Source organism: Gorilla gorilla, chromosome 17 (assembly GCF_029281585.2).
Source record: "Gorilla gorilla gorilla isolate KB3781 chromosome 17, NHGRI_mGorGor1-v2.1_pri, whole genome shotgun sequence".
In the NCBI taxonomy this organism is placed as follows: domain Eukaryota; kingdom Metazoa; phylum Chordata; class Mammalia; order Primates; family Hominidae; genus Gorilla; species Gorilla gorilla.
In genome coordinates, this window is record NC_073241.2 from 41,427,507 (window position 1) to 41,444,901 (window position 17,395).

Sequence of the window (17,395 nt, forward strand, 5' to 3'; positions counted from 1 at the left end):
AGTCTCTGGCCTTATCAATCTGTTCCTGGGTTTAGGCGAACCTCCTGGAACTTGGGGTGAGCGAGGGTACCGCCACCGGGCAGAACTCCCTCAGGTGATGAGTGTCAGGTGCCAACTGCGAGTTACACAACACGACCTCTCCAGACAGTTGGGAAACAAGGAAGAAAGCACTTACAGCGTGAGGCAGGCAGGGCTAGAGTCCCCAGGGGGCAGTTAGTAAGACAGTTTGGTTCTGGACAGAACAGACAGAGAAAGAAAAGAAAAGCAAGAAGGTTGGAAAGTGTTTTTTAAACAGGAGAACAATAAAGGTTTAAAGTCAGCAAGGCTGGAGGTAGAGGACCGTCCCTCTCACTCAGGGATAGCCACCAGGAGAGACTTGCGGGCTCTCAGATCTAGCACATTCACTCCAAGGCAGGTGTGGGGAAGTGGCCAGGCACTAGGCACACAGGCCTGCCCTCTGCCATCTGCCCAGAGAGAAGAAGGAAACTCCACAGAGGAGCCACAGACCTCCCTCTAGTTTCTATGCTTCCGAGTCACCCTTTAGCATTTAACACTTCAAACAGCATTTTGGCAAACAGAGATATGGAAATTGCATGACTGGTATCTAAAACAGAGACTATTATACGGCTGCGTTTGTTTTGGTCACAACAGCCAAGCTACTGCCACTTACTCTAAAAAGTTCCCCTCACATTTTCCACCTAGGGGAGGGAGGAATAGCATTCCATTCTCAGATTCTTTCTCTTCACACCGGAACTCCTCACGGCTTCCCTCTGCACTGCTGAACTAGTGCCATGGTGTCAAGAGAAAAAGAGGCCTGAGTGGCTTATGGGATGACAGTGCAGTGAGAAAGGGAGATTTCTTGTCACCTGCATCACTCCTGGGTGTGGATGCCTGAGTGAACATTCGGGGAAAGATTCCGCAACAGTGCACTGGGTGGGCTTGGAATCAGAAGTAGTCCTGGGGATTTGGGAATGCATACCGAGAACTACTGCATAATTCATGGAGCAATGGGAAGGGGTTGCAATGGCCTGAATATATTACATCAATTCAGAACAATCCCACTGGAATCTAGAACGAGGAAAATTCCAACAGAAATGGAAAAAAGAGCCCGTGGCATTTAGATGCTGCCGATGAGTGCTCCATGCCCGCTCTGAGGCCCTGCAACTGTGCTCCCTTCACATCATCTCTTTTGGTGGCAAACACACCAAGTGAAGAGAAAATCTAAATGAATACTTTACGGAGGACAAAAGGGGTTGGGCGCCACTTTGTACTGATAAAACCGTTTTCATGCCATAATGCTGGGATTCCATCAAGAACCTATTTTTGCTTGCAGGATTCACTATTCGTAATTCAAAGCATTTTTTTGGTTCTTAAAGAATAATTTCTATTTGGTGTGTAATATAAATAGACAATACAGACACAGCCGGTTAATGCTTTGTGACATAGCCCCAATTTCAACTGAGATTCAGAGCCCTAAGAAGGCAGGGCACTCACATATAAACAGACCGTTCCACGGCAGGAGGACTTACCTGAGGACCCCAGAAGGATGGGGTAACAGTAGCCCAAAGAAGACACCATTTGTCACCTGAGAATATTCAACCAGCAGTTTGTCCTCAGAGCATGCAAACAACTTTATCACAAAGACTCAGATCTTGGAACATGTAGGCCATGTAGTATCAATATTTGTATTAGGTGTGAACCATATGGAATTGCCATTTCTGTAAGCCATTGGCAGTTCCACAGGTCTGACCTATTCAGATTTCAAGCCTGCATTCTGAGTTAAACATTCATTGGTGGGCCAGGCTGGGAAGACAGCCATCATTTACCCTCTTGTGGGAAACGTGGGCCAGGTTGAAACAGGCAATACACCTTCCTCCTCTCCCTGCCCATGAAGCCAGGGCTGCTCGGGTCCTGGTGAGGAAGCAGCAGGCAGACCAGGAGCAAGCTGCCGTCCTCCTCCTCCTCTGACCCCTGCCATCTGCAGGAGCAGCCTGGCTCGGAGAGTGCTCATGGGGCCAGGTGTTCCCAGTGTGAAGCCTGTTCATCCAGACTCCTGGCGAGTTGGAATCACTCGCTGGACAGACACGTCCTCTCTGTGCTGCACGAACCACAAAGTGGCATCACCATAGCCATCACCACCAGCATCATCATCAGGCTTTCATTTTGCTCATTGTTGAAGTGGAAATGGGAAGCGTTTTGTAAAGTGGTGTACAAAAACACCACATGTGGATGTGCATCAGAACCCAATTCACAGTGGATTGATTTGTGAGTAATATCAAGGGCAATAATGATAATCATATTGTATTAGGGTAGGATTTTGATTTTGTCTATATGTTTCACTTGGTTTTACTGCTAGGGAGGCTCATGGCCACAAAGAGGGTAAGTGATTTTGTGAGCTGCCAGATGGCTGTTTTGTAAGGAAGCCAGCCCAGGAATCGAGATCTTGTGGCTCCTGATGAGAAGTGCTCGTGCTCACGTGGTCCAGACCCTCTCCAGCTCACCTCATGCTGTCACACATGAAGGTCTGCAGTATGCAGAAAGCCTGACACAACTATCCCATAGTTTGTACATGTGCACGAATTCACACAGAAGGAAGGCAAACTGACCCCAAATAAAATGCCCTGATAAATAAGGATCAATCACTTAGACTGGTGACAGAACCCAAATCAAACCATGTACTATATGATTTCCCAAGGACAATAAAATAACATTTTCTTCCAAAAAGTTGCTCAGGGTTTTTTCTGCCTATTCTATTCTCCCATAAACCTAACACCTCCCCAGCTCCCAACAACCAATCATGGACGATTCCTGAGATCAAATGACAGAGCACAATCCCAAGTCCCAACCTGCCCCACAGCTAAAGGGAAGAGCTGGTGGGGAAGGGTGTGGGGCACTCAGCATTCATTACCTCCATGGGCCCTGGCTCGGCTGTGTCCCCCAGCGAGTGGCTGTCACTGTGGAGACCCGGGGGCCCGTGGGCAGCCTGCCTCCTCTCCTCCTTTAAGGCATGTTCCAGCAGCTTCTTGTTGAGGATCCGGGCCACGTTCTCAGTGAGGGTGTAGCCAGGGGGAGCAGATAAGTCCTGCTTCACTGGCGTGCCCTCTCCCCCTTCCTCCCTGCACATCTCTGACCCCACCCCAATGGGGCTAGGCGACCTTCCTCGGGAATTGGTGCCTGTTTCCTGGCCTGGGCCCAGCTCTGGTCGGGGCTCTGCTGAGCGAGACCGACTGCCGGCCCGCAGCCCCTTCTGGAAGGGGTCCTGCACCACGGGGCTGTGGTCAATGATGTTGAAGAGGCTGGAGAGGCCATCATTAATGGTGGTGTGCACGGGGCTCTCCCTTGTGGTGGTGGAGCGGGCCCAGGCTGACTCACTGTACCCTTTCTGGGCCATCCCTGGTGACGTCCTGTTATTTGGCTGGTCGGCTTTGGGGAGGGGCTTCCTCTGCAGCTTGGGAGAACCATACTTGGGGGAGCAGCATGTGCGTTCAAACTTGGCCTGCACCTTCTCGATGGCAGGGGCCACCTGTCTGCTCCTAAGGCTCCGGGAAGGAGACGACACGGGTGTAGCACCGCCCCCAGCCTTTGGAGTGAGACACTTGTGAGGGCTGCTGGTGACACCGCTGCCACGCAGGGCTTCAGTCTGCAAGCCCACACTGATGGTCTGAACAGTCTGGGTCCCCATCGTCCGGGACCCATTGGTCTGGCAGGCCATGTCCTTGACTTGCAGCTCGCCAGGGCCAGAGCAGATGGCATTCCTGACAGAGAAGGCCACCTCCTTCATGTCATCACTCAAGTTCTTGGACATCTCCAGGCTGTGCAGTGGGGAGGCAAACCCCAGGGAGGTACAGAGGGGACTATCAAGGGGGCGCCGTGCCCCCTCCACATAGTCCCGGGAGTGCCTGGGGGAAGTGCAAGGCCACCTGCTGAGCATGGGTTCTGGAGGGCCCCCCTTGGTGTCTCCCAGGCTCCCTCTGGCTCTGCTTGTGGGAAAGGGACCCTCACCACCCGCCGCCGTGATGCTGTCGACCCTGCGCACGGCAGGCGGGCTGTGTAACACGCGCAACCCCGACTGCTCGGTGAGGACGTGGCTCCGCAGCGGCTGCTTCTGGCAGTGCTCTGGGCTGGTCATGGTGTCCGTGGTCATGGTGACACTTGTGGTTAGGTACCAGGAGGAGTCGGGGAAAGGCTCTGTGCTGTCCTCGTGCCCTGCCCGCCCCACCTCGGTCCTGTCGGCCCAAAGGTCCGGCCCCCCACCATTGTGGCCCCTGTTGGGTGTGTAGTCCCAGCTCTTGTTGAACTCCTCAATGTACTTGAGGTCGTCTGGAGACAGGGGTGGGGTGACATCCTCCTTGCTGCTGGTGGACGGCAGGCCCTTCTCAGGCAGGAAGGGGGAGATGTCCATTAGACGCTGGAACTCAGACATGGAGGACACGGACACCGCCCTGGGAAAAGCAGAAAAGAGGGTGTCAGTACCCGCCAGGGAGCCTCTGACACACCACAACACCCATGTCCTGCCCTGCATGAGAAGTGTCAGTGAAGGCACCCGCTTCCACCCACACCAGGAGAACACTGTCAGCTGCTCATGTCCTGCACTCACAGACTTACCCTGCGGGCATTTATTGGACTCTGTGTGCCTCTGGAATTGTTCCTGAAGCCTTGCATTGGTCAGAATTTAATACAACCAACTCTGGCTCACACCTGTAATCCCAACACTTTGGGAGGCCAAGACAGGAGAATCACTTGAGGCCTCAGTGCCTCAGTGAGAATTCTCAGGAGACTCACTCGGACCACAACTGAAGGGTGAAGACGGTGAGCCACGGCGATGGCCAGGTTTTGGCAAGCTGCCACCTGATGGACACAGATTTGGTGTGGATTCTTCCATGTGTTAGCACTTTCAATTTGCCATGAGTTCGCTGAATGCCTCTCACATGCCCGGCAGGTGCTGCAGGGGTGCCAGCAATGCTTCCAGGCTAAGACAGAAAGTGGCCGGAGTGCTCGGGCACGACTACCACCAGGGCAAAGAAGTGGTGGTCAGGAACGGGGCTGGGGCTGGCTGTGCCTGCTGGCTCAGGCAACAGAACCTCTTTGGCCTGGAATCCCTCCAGCTGGGGTGGGATGGGGAGATGAGGTGTCTGTAGACTCACTGTCCAGATTCTTATAGGACATACTGATATTCCTTTCACCCCACAAAGCACACCCACAGGCTTAAACCTAGGGATCTAGACTAGTGCAGGCCCTGTGGAAGGGGTCCCAGATTGAGTGTATGGACCACTCCTCCATAGGACCTATTAATGATGATGAGGCCAGAATTGGGGTCTGCTCTGAGCAAGTCCCTGTACCGTGTGCACTGGTACACAGAACCAGCAAAGCTCTGGGCAGCTTTGCTGACAGCTGGCTTCACCTTGGGGGCAAGGCACCCATCCATGTGGTCAGCACCACGGGGTAAAACAGCAGGCTAAAAGTGACATCGTTAGGCATTCCATCTTGTTATCTTTTTGTTGTTAGAAATAATCTACAAACTGTCCAGTGGTGCTTTGAATAACCCCAAGCTGGCTATATCCAGTGCCGGAAAGGAAGGGCAATGGTAGGGATGGGTTGATTTGTCCCAAGGTCATGAGCTTTCCAGCAAGCATGAATTTCCTTCTTCTCAATTCAAGGAGTTGCTGAATTAATGATGAGTTTCAGAACACTGTTTGCTGGGGACTGTAAGTGCCGAACACATGCCAACACCCTGGTCCTTTCCACATTTCTGTGGACATAGCTCATCTAACTCCCACTTTTGCCCACAGAGGAACTGTCTCAGAGTTAAATCAGTGGCACCTACCTGGGTGGGAACTCAGTGCCTCTGGGGCATGGATGGATACGGTGGAACAGAGATGATAAAGACAGAGAAAGGAGAGGCATTAACCTCAGCAGTGGCCAAAGCAAACAAAACCATGATAAGAAAACCCAGGATACATCTAGAGCATGTGTAGGCGCTTGCAGGTGGATCGAAGAGAGTATGGTGGAAACATACCGGGCAGTCGGAATCAGAGGACACGGGGACGGTGGGGAGGGCACATCCAGTTTCCACTTTGGATATTTTGAGATATCTCTCTCTCTCTCTCTCTCTCTCTGTCTATCTGTCTGTCTATCTATCTATCTATCTATCTATCTATCTTTTTTTTTTTTTTTGAGACGGAATCTCACTGTGTCACCCAGGATGTAGTGCAGTGGCGCAATCTCGGTTCACTGCAACCTCCGCCTCCCGGGTTCAGGCAATTTTCCTGCCTCAGCCAATATTTACATTTTATAACAAGCATGTGTTACTTCTGAGAGCATAAAGGTTGATGGCTTGAGTGGTGAAGTACAGTTGCTCCAAAGCCTAACCGGAAACACTGATGTGGCTGCTGCTGTGAATGGGGAAGGTGGGAGGGTGTAATGACTAAACTCTGTTTACTGTTTGTTTTGTGCCATGTGCTGCTTTCATTATGTGTATTAACATACATAAGCTGCAAAAAAAAAGATAATCAAAATACGTCCTGTATACAGATGAGGAAACTGAGGCACAAAGCAGTTGAGTAACCTACCCAAGGAGGCAGAAGCGATTTAAACCCAGGCAGTTTGGGCTGGGCACAGTGGCTCACGCCTGTAATCCCAGCACTTCGGGAGGCTGAGGCGGGTGGATCACCTGAGGTCAGGAATTCGAGACCAGCCTGGCCAACATGGCGAAACTCTGTTTCTATTAAAAGACAAAAACTAGCCGGGTATGGTGGGGTTTGCCTGTAATCCCAGCTACTTGGGAGGCTGATGCAGAATTGCTTGAACCCAGGGGGCAGAGGTTGCAGTGAGCCAAGATTGCGCCACAGCACTCCAGCCTGGGAGACAGAGCGAGACTCCATTTCAAAAATCAACCAACCAACCAACCAACCAACCCAGACAGTTTGGCTCTAGAGCCTGAGCTCTCAAGTACTGTCCTGTACCACCCAAGAAAGACCAGAGAAGACAGCGTGAAGGACAGAAGTGTGCTACAGGCATGGCTAGGTGCTGCAGAGATCTGGCAGAGAGCAAATGGGAAGAGGACAGTCATTCACAGACTCGAAGTTCAGAGGAAAATCAAGGATGAGGCGATCTGGAAATGCTGAATTGCCTGAGAAGAAATTTCATGTAGTAGAAACGGTATGTATTCATTTGGAGAATGATGAAAAAGTAAAACTGGAGGAACTTAAACTGGGGAGGAAAAAACTGGTGTGTAACTAACAACCACATCAACCACTATATATCTTCTTCAAGGACTACTGCCAGAAAATATTTTAATAAATTCTCTTAGTGGAGCTTTTAAATACAGTGTATAAAGCATCTCACAGCATACAAAAGAGAGTTTTCCCAGACTTTAAATGAGAAAAGAGAGGTTTCCATGGACCTTTCAAAAACCACTCAACACAAGCATTCCTTTGTATACATAACACAACAACAACTGAGAAGTCCTTATCATAAAACTCATACACATGTGACACAGCATGTCTAACTTCTTTGTTAATAATCAAAAATACCATGTTTATGAAATGAATAATAAAGCAGCCACTTCTTCAGAAGTGGCATAATTTTAAGTCATTTTGAAGAGAGTGGTAAAATAGACTGCACTGACAAAACAAAATTTTAAGACCAAGACATTTTTATTATTCTAGTAATCTACTATTTTCATCAATCTTACTTACCTTTGAAGATTTCCTTTGTGATTTTCTTCTTCCTATAAAGAAGAAATAACTTCATCTGAATCGGTTAATTTTGGTTGCCTAGAAGCCCTGAATGTACTTAAGTGATTTGTTTGCTCTGCACCCCCAGGAAAACACCATTTAAAATGTGCACTGAGGCCAAGCTCTGGTTAGGAGTGCTACTGCCCTGAGGCCTTTGAAGTACAAGCATCAAAGCGAGTCCACAGCATGATGAGGGGCTGGAGCTTCTGTAGTCCAGGGAGAAGCCCACATGAGTGAGAACAACTGGCTATAAACTTTGTCATGGAGGAGGTGGCTCTTCTGTGCTTCCTCAAAGGACCTCACTGACTACACGAATTTCAAAGCGGGATTTGTAACAACCTAAGTGTGAGAGTGAGACTGACAGAGAGAGAGAGAGTGTGCGTGTGTTATGTTAGAGAGAAAGATGGAAGGTGATAGAGTAACGTTAGTGGTCCCAATCTTGCTGCAGAAGTTGGCGTGACATCCTTAGACTCGGGCACTTGGTTGGTTTTAAACATTCCCATTTAGAATCAGAGGCAAAGTACAGTGCCTTCCCCTTTAAGAAGAATGATAGCTGTGTTTGTAGAGAACAACATAAACACAAGGTTGTCTACTGAGAAAACACTCTTGTGCTGATGTGGTTTTGAAGCAGCAAGCCTCTGACTAACAGTAATGGAAGCATATTTTTCAAGACAGTAAATAGCAAGGGGTACCCTTCCCCTTAATGAGCATGCCCCTTGTCTCTGCCATGTAGGTTCCAGTGGGCTGGAACCCACGCACAGGCTCCTGACCCCACCCCACGTTACCTCTACTATGTAATTGGACTGTATAAGATTGCCAATAGATCAGACAGGGTGGGACTGTGGCGATGTCCTATCAACCTGATACACATTGCTGAGGACAAGGCATTTGACCTTACTGATGTGAGTGAAATATAATTTCTGCATATTTCAATAACACTATTTGATATGAACTCTTCTAAGTCTTAAGTGTTTAGGAGATCAAATGATAGGTGCAGCAACTGTTGAACTGCTTCACAGGTAATGAGTCCCAGAATCAACTTTTTTTTTTGGATGGAGTCTCACTCTGTTGCCCAGGCTGGAGTGCAGTGGCGCGATCTTGGCTCACTACAAGCTCCGCCTCCTGGGTTCACGCCATTCTCCTGCCTCAGTCTCCCAAGTAGCTGGGACTACAGGCACCCGCCACTAGGCCTGGCTAATTTTTTTTGTATTTTTAGTAGAGACAGGGTTTCACCGTGTTAGCCAGGATGGTCTCGATCTCCTGACCTCGTGATCCACCCACCTCGGCCTCCCAAAGTGCTGGGATTACAGGCATGATCCACCACGTCCGGCCCTAGAACAACTTTTAAAACAAGGTTTTAAAAATATTAAAACCAGAAAAACATAACTAATGCTGTGCCATGGAAATGTCTACAGCTTAGCTTACCCATTTGGTGGTCTAATTTATGTAAGGTTTCTAAGTGTTGGATTTTTTTCCCTTTGCCCAGAATATTTTTGGTTATTAGTTTTCTAGACTCAGAAGACTGTACTATTATTTCAAGAAAAGTTGAGGCTGGGTGTGGTAGCTCATACCTGTAATCCCGGCACTTTGGGAAGCCAAGACAGACAGATCACTTGAGCCCAGGAGTTCGAGACCAGCTTGGGCAACATAGGGAGACCCTGTCTCTACTTAAAAAATAAAATAAAATAAATTAGCCAGGCATGGTAGCATGTGCCTGTGGTCCCAGCTACTCAGGAGGCTGAGGGGGAAGGATCAATTGAGCCTAGGAGGTCACGGCTGTGGTGAGCCGTTATCGGACACTACACTCCACCCTGGGCAAGAGAGTGAGACCTCCATCTCCAAAAAAATCAAAAGAAAAAAGAAAAAGTTGAGCATATACACTTCCCAGAATTATTTACTTCCTCTTGTGTGTTTTATGGGACACAATTATTTGTGAGACCTTCCTTTTGTATAGGACTCTAGTCCAGTATTTCTAAACCTGAAACAAGGGGGCAAAGTTAAACTGACAGCAGAGCATGCTAATTTAGGGTGAAGCAAAACCCTTGGTGTTGTGAAGATTTCATTTTTACTCAATTCGGAGGTTGCTGTATGCAAAAGTGCTAGAGCCTGCCAGGAGAGGAATCTGGCAGATGCCTCTTAGGTTTCATGACGGCTCCCTCATTCCACAGTAGTTAACTAGGATGGACAAAACCTGGCTGACCTCAGGGAGGCAGTTCCTGAACTCCCTCTCGGGCCTGTGGGCTGGTGGCTCTTCTGGCTCATCATCCAGGGACAAGGCATCCAGGTAGAGATTCTCACTGGCCGAGCACCTGTCCGATTCCTTCAGCTTGGACAGCGGCCGGTCTTCAAACGGGATGGAGTCAGCATCTGCACAAGGCCACATGGCCACAGGACGGGGCATGCGGAGGCTTCCCTGGTGGGGAAAGGGGCGAACGTTGCCGTCTTTTTGATCACAGAGGAAACTGCCACCTCTCCGGGGACTGTTCTCTTTCTGCAACTTGAGAATTTTAAAAATGAAAATAATTAGCCTCACTTTTCTGTCTGATGGTCTCCCTAAGAACATCGTTTCTCCACAATTTGCAATTACACATAGGTCAGTTTGAAAAATATTGTGAGAAGCAAATGTTCTTAAAGTTCTGATCTTAATTTCAAAATGTAACACAACATTACAGATGCTTTACAAAACCCACAATTTTATCTGGCCCAGAAAATCTGCATTAACCACATACGAGTATGGTGAACTGTTTCTGATACCAATATATGTGTTATTGTACATAACTCTGAGTGTTGTGCTTACGGGAAATTTTACATTTATTACTATTTTTTAATCTAATACTGTTAAAGAACATGTTTAAAACTCTCTTTGGAACTTCCTTCAGAAGTGAAGACATACTCAGTGGAATACTATCAGTGATAGCAAACTTCTGAGTGTGAATCTGATTTTCCTAACTAGCACCAGGGCATGTGGAACAGGTCCTATCAGTAATTCAAGTGAGCAAACTTGAGTTTGTAACCATTTGGTGTTAAACATAACTTACACTTTATTTGAGAGGATAAAAACTTAGCTATAAAGGCAAGTAAAGATCTGGTATGACTGAGTGAAGAAAAAAAAAAGCCACATTACGTTAGAGTCATACTTTTTTCCCTGACTTGGTTGAACTCAAGAAGTGGTAGTGGGCAAGCACAGGGCCACCTGGAGTTAGAAGACCTGAGTTGGAACCATTAACGTGTGGCTTGCTGGTTCGCAGGCAGGTGCTAGTTCCCGACTCTCCTGAGCTCAGTTTCCTTATCTGTAAGATGGGTCGTGCACGTGGGCTCACCGGAGTCATGCCGTCTAGTGGGAGCCCAGCCCACATAACGGCATTATGCCTTTCTGGGCTGTTTTGCGGCACTAGATGGAGATTTCGTGGAGGTGGCTCAGGAAGGGAGCCCATATGAAATCACAAGGAACTGCTGAGGCAGGCAGGCAAATGGCTTGCAGGGCGCACGGCCTCCCTTCCCAGAGGAGCCCTCACCAGCTTCCACTCCATTCTCCTGATCCCTCCTCATTGCTTCCCTTTCTAAAACAGCCACAGAAAGCACAACTGAGACCTGAAGCTATTTCCGCCTATGAATCTTTAATGGTGCCTTTATTGGATGACAAGCTCACACTACTGGATTGACTGCTCTTTTGAATAAGTAAAGTATCTGAACGATGAAAGTGACATTTGGATTTGACCTGAAGGAGTGGCCAAATAATGATTTGAAGTCCTCAAGCGCTGAAACTGTTCCAGGAAATTCTAAAACCTCCTTGAATGCAGATCAATTCATTTTTTTTTTTAAGCATCACTACAAACTGCATCTCTGTGTCCTAATTGGAGCATTCATCCACAAGCTGGACGTAAATATGGTTTCTGTATAGTCAGGAAGAAAGCCATATGAGACAGTAAAGACAAAAGGACGTTTGCTCATTGTTAGTAATTTCTAAGGTGGCAGAACAGAGATTTATCTTTACCTTTGAGAAAGATGGAGTCTGATTCAGCCAAAGCTGACACGTTAGCATCTGAGGCAGTTCACAGTCAAATTAGGGACCCAGCAAAACCTAAAAACTCTACGTTTTAGCTTTGCCCCTCTGCTCTCTCCTCCTCCTCCTCCCTGATGATGACACAGTTCTTTGCAGTTGTCTTAAAGATGCTAACTGCTTTCTTTAAAAAAAAAAAAAAGGAAGGCTTTTTATATGTTCATTTAATGCATGTCGGCACAATTCAGTTTCAACACATGATCATCTCTAAGCTATTTTGGGCAAGAAATTAAAATGCAAGAATCCCATCTGAAGCTGCAAATGTGCACTGAGGGTGTGAGTGAAGGGGGAAAAGAATGACTAAAGAGGAGAGCTATGAACAAGCACCTTCTAACTCAGTAAAGTAGGATTTCAAAAATAAACCCAGGCAGCCAGGAGCAACTTGTACTCAAGCTGCTAAGTGTTAGGTTTCCTAAAAATGAACTGGAGTGGTTGTGGTGGAGATATCTGCTGCTAAGATGCCTCTGGGGTGTTGTAATAGAACGAGTCCTCAGAGGGGGAGGGTTTCCTATAGGAGTCATTTCAGCCAGCATCAGCACCTACTTGCAATCTTGCAGTAAAACAACTTTTAATGCAAAGTCGAACATTTTAAAGATTTGTATTTCAATACAGGAAACAATAAACCCTCGAGAGTGTCACCTTCCCCAGACTGGTAGAAAGAAAAAAGGCCACTTTGTAAACAGGTTTTAAAAGAATGGATTTTTTAAAAGAATGGCAGCTGATTTAAGAAAGTTACTGGAAGGAGAATGAATGGATGACCCTTTTTGCTTGACAAGTACAGCAAATATAACAGCAAGTTTTACATCATCTGCATGTTAACTGGGAACTCAACAATTCTAAGGAGAAATGTAGTGTGACTCCATAAAAGTCTCCTACCCCCACCCCGCAATCAAACTTGGATTGAGACAAGAGACGCTGATAAGAGAGATAAAATGTGTTATATGACCTTAGCCACATTCCCACAGTCATACATCACATAACATGCCTCATGTGGTGCAGAAATTATGTAGGAATTTAATGACACCGGACAAGTATGAAGCATGTGTTCTGAAAGTGGAAAATGGATTTAGTGTTACTGCTTTCACCATCTGTATTAGGTTATCACAGTCAAGGTTATATTATATGGCTTACCAAGTAGTCAAATGTTGAGAGTATACATTGTGAAGAATGTTCAGTTACATCTCTCATTTATCTACGGAGTATGTAGCTAAAAGTTAAATGAACAAGCAACCCAATAACTGATAAATGAACAAAATCTATATACACCCATACATACTTGAACCAACATCCTCTTTTCAGGAAGTCTGGTGAATGCCTCATTTCAGGATGGGGCACTGAGATTTAAGAAGTCTTCCTTAAAAATGTTTAATATTTTGGGGAAAAGGCCAGATTTATTTTTGAAAGCCACCATTGCATGTCTGAAGCATCAGTTCATTTGTAACCAATCCTCTTCTAAAAACAGCAATGACATCATTGTACAAAAACTGTGGGATCCATCACACAGATTTCAGGAACAGATGCATGCCTGAAACTCATGTGTTTCAGATCTCTGATGCTCAAAGATGTCCACCTTGAGGACTGGGTTCTGAGGCTGTCAGTTTGGCCGAACTGTTTCAATACTGATAACCTGGAATTGGAGGTCAGCTCCTGACCACTATTACCTTTCCAAAATATAGTCTCAAAATGAGGCTGTGGTTCATCTTTAAGTCACTGACTTTTCTTTTCTTTTTTTTAATGTTAATGTTTTTTTTTAATTATTATTATACTTTAAGTTTTAGGGTACATGTGCGCAATGTGCAGGTTAGTTGCATATGTATACATGTGCCATGCTGGTGTGCTGCACCCATTAACTTGTCATTTAGCATTAGGTATAACTCCTAATGCTTTCCCCCCCTCCCCCGACCCCACAACAGTCCCCAGAGTGTGATGTTCCCCTTCCTGTGTCCATGTGTTCTCATTGTTCAATTCCCACCTATGAGTGAGAACATGCGGTGTTTGGTTTTTTGTCCTTGCGATAGTTTACTGAGAATGAGGATTTCCAATTTCATCCATGTCCCTACAAAGGACATGAACTCATCCTTTTTTATGGCTGCATATTATTCCATGGTGTATATGTGGCACATTTTCTTAATCCAGTCTATCATTGTTGGACATTTGGGTTGGTTCCAAGTCTCTGCTATTGTGAATAGTGCCGCAATAAACATACGTGTGCATGTGTCTTTATAGCAGCATGATTTATAGTCCTTTGGGTATATACCCAGTAATGGGATGGCTGGGTCAAATGGTATTTCTAGTTCTAGATCCCTGAGGAATCGCCACACTGACTTCCACAATGGTTGAACTAGTTTACAGTCCCACCAACAGTGTAAAAGCGTTGCTATTTCTCCACATCCTCTCCAGCACCTGTTGTTTCCTGTAAGTCACTGACTTTTCGAAAGTTGAGTATCACCACATGTATCTAATTTTTCCTTTACTAGAAATTCTTCATTCCCAAAAGTAAAAATAAAAACCTAAAAGACTTGCTTAATTTATGTCCAAGGTGTGACTTCCCCAAGAAATGAAGCCTGTGACAAGTCCAACAAGCCACCATGGCTAACAGGCGAAGGGCACCCTAATGGGGGCATGGCAGGGATCATGATGGCCTCACTGGGGTACAGGAGGGACATAAAAAGTGAGTGGCCCTAGAGCACGGGCCAAGAATGAAGCTCCCTGGCGACAAGTTGCCTGGAGTTACTGTGACACTGGTCAACTAAGTTGGATATAATAAATTAGTGGCCATTTTCAAAGAATATATGCCACTTCTATCCCTAAAATTTCCACCTAACCATAGAGCACAGACATACAGGAGATTTAATACAGGAGACTCTTCACAAGTGCTGCATTTCCAAGCCAGAAAGGAAATGGCCAGCATTCCTCTTGATAGGATTTGGGGAATATCAAAGATTAGTAAGGTGACTCATTTGTGTAAGTGGTCAAACCTACGAAGAGTTTCAGCTTTTCTATCTGCAGTGTACTTTCCTTCTTTTGTTTTTTGGAGACGGGGTCTCGGTCTGTCGCCCAGGCTGGAATGCAGTGGGGATCATAGCTCACCTGCGGTGTATTTTATTCTTCTTAGTGGTTTCCAAGCCAAAGGCTCTTGGTCTTTTTTACCATTTAGTTCATTCTGCCTCCCGCCCTATCCAACATATGCATACACTCACCTTTGTCATTGTACCTGCGTAACACAGGCACCGTGTCTATGGATAATAGAGCACATTTGTCAAAAGGCTCTATGGGTATTTAAAATAGAGTAATGAGGTTATTTTTCCTGAGCTCAATTTCTTACTGATTAATACATTTCCTTGAGACCTCATAAATTTGTAAGTGTGTGACTGGCTGAAATAAACAAAATGTACACCATGTAAAAATCCAGCCAGGGAAGAATTCCAAATCTTCATCAATTTAATTTGTGTATCCCTCAGGAACTACTGCAACTATGCAAACTGTTCTAAGTCGGATGCAATGCAGAGAATGGTTATATTGGCAGAAAAATGACTACCCCCCTCCTCCTCAAATTCATCTGAGTTTCTGAATTGTTTGTTTAGCTGAAGATGCTGAGCTACCAGCTACCTCTCTTGACTATGGTCCATCTAATCACAGCTCAGCAATATCCACAGCAGGAACACTCCCCAGCAAAGAGCCTGACTTTCAACTGAATTCAGCAATTTCCTTTCTAATGACAACAATTCCACTCAAGTTGGAGCAGTCACTGTGACCACATCTTTAGTGGCAAACTTAAAAGTTATAGTTTGTTTTCAATTGAATAAGACCTGAAATAACCTCCTCTTTCCAGTTTAGTCTTTAAATTCCTTTAAAAAGTTATCCCCCCACTCCCACAACCCCCACCCACCCTGCTCTGCCACTACCACATGTACACCTAGGAGAGTTACCTATGAACTGTGCAATGAAAAGATCTGTGTCATGGAGAGGCATGAGCCTCGGTCTCCAACACAAGCAATTCTAGAATTTCTCTCACTTCCTTTGGAAGCCCATGCATCCTGATGCTGCAAGGACCATGAAGCAGCCTAGTGCTTTTGCTTTCTGGGTCCACTGAGTAGTCTACACTCTGTGCCTATGCTCCAGGGCCCCGGGGTGCCTCCTTACCTGCTCTATCCTCCACAAGAGTTCCTTCTTCTGCCGCTCCCACTCCTGCCGATCTCTGTCCAGGCGGTCGAGAAGTTCCACCTTCTCCCGGTTCCAGTTCTTCTCGCTGTGATGGATCTGCCAGCGCAGGTCCATGACCAGGCTGTGACTGTCGGCCAGGAGCTTCTGGTGCACCTCTCTCTCCTTCTTCAAGGCCCCCTTGCTCTCAGCGGAGGAGCCTAGTTCTCCCAACTTGTTCTCAGTCTTCTCTTCCAGCTGTCAAGGAGAAGAGACTTAGGAATTCCCTCTCTGACAAGTCTTGCATTCAAGGATGAAGTCTCAGAACATTTACATGTGATCCCTGGAAACATGTTTAAACCAAGATTTGACCAATCCCATAGTATAAACAAATTTTATTTTTAAAGTCCTGATTAAGAGCGTTTGACACAGCCACAAAGAATGTTAAGCGGTGAGTAAACTGAGCTTCCCATGGCCAGCTTCCCTGCTCCACTTTCCTGGTCTAAGTCACCACTATCTCTTGCCTGTACTTCTGTGTAACTCCTTGTGGGCAGGTACCATGTCCGTCCCTATATCCTTAGCTGCTATATGGAACCTAGGGATGGGACAGTGACAGAACCTAATAGTTTTCAATAAATATTTGTCAAATACCCAGGAGGTTAAATATCAAAACCAAACAAGATTCTACATCTTATGTACTCAAACCTGTGAAAACCAAAGAGAAGACCTTAAAGACAGGGAAAAATGACCCATGTCATAGAGGCACAAAGACGAGAATTCCAGGAGACTTCTCATCAGCAACTTTGCAAGTCAGAAGATGATGGAGTGGCATCTAAAGTGTTCAAGAAAAAAGATCTCAACCTAGACACAATTCTGTACGCAGAAAAAGTATCTTTCAAAAAAGAAGGAAAACACTTTTCAACAAATGAAAACTGAAAAGAACAAAAAAACAAAAAAAACCATTGCCAACAGACCTGTACTTCAGGAAATGAAAAAAGGAAGTTCTTTAGGCAGAAGGAATATACCAACAGGCACTTTGATCTATACAGAAAATAAACACTGGAAATGACATCTATGTAAATATAAAACTCATTATTTTCTGTTTTAATATTTGATTATCTAAAGCAAAAATTGTTACAATGTGTTGTGTGTTTACAGAATATGTAGAGGTAAACTATGACAGCAATAGCACAGAGGATGGGAAGGAACTGGGAATACACTGTTGCAATTTCCTCAGGCAGCATGAAAAGTAGCCTAATAGGATTTCAAGGTAGACTCTGATTAATTAAATACGTATATTATAAACCCTAGGGCAAACACTAAAACTGCACAACAGCTTGCTGTTCAGTGTCTTGTTTTTATCCTCATAAGCAATCTCTTATATTTCATTAAGTGCACAATTTTAACAAATTGTATACTTTTCAAAGGAAGGCCTTTCACATAGATTGCCTCATTTGGT

The 17,395-nt window shown here is 45.9% G+C and overlaps 1 protein-coding gene across 8 annotated transcripts in view; it reads right to left on the reverse strand.

Moving 5' to 3' along the window:
- The window catches only part of MTCL1 (microtubule crosslinking factor 1), a 126,035-nt gene that overhangs the window by 3,646 nt on the left and 104,994 nt on the right, over nucleotides 1-17,395 (reverse strand). For 4 of the 8 annotated variants that reach the window (XM_055368653.2, XM_019014090.4, XM_063699393.1 and 1 more), the window contains 4 exons: nucleotides 15,940-16,194; nucleotides 9,937-10,233; nucleotides 7,698-7,729; nucleotides 2,909-4,442 (listed from right to left, as the gene is read on the reverse strand). In XM_055368653.2, the coding sequence (XP_055224628.1) occupies nucleotides 2,909-4,442; nucleotides 7,698-7,729; nucleotides 9,937-10,233; nucleotides 15,940-16,194 (2,118 nt within the window). Of the gene's footprint in view, nucleotides 1-175; nucleotides 233-2,908; nucleotides 4,443-7,697; nucleotides 7,730-9,936; nucleotides 10,234-15,939; nucleotides 16,195-17,395 lie in introns of all 8 variants that reach the window. The other 4 variants (XM_019014096.4, XM_031003620.3, XM_019014094.4 and 1 more) reach the window with 2 other exon arrangements.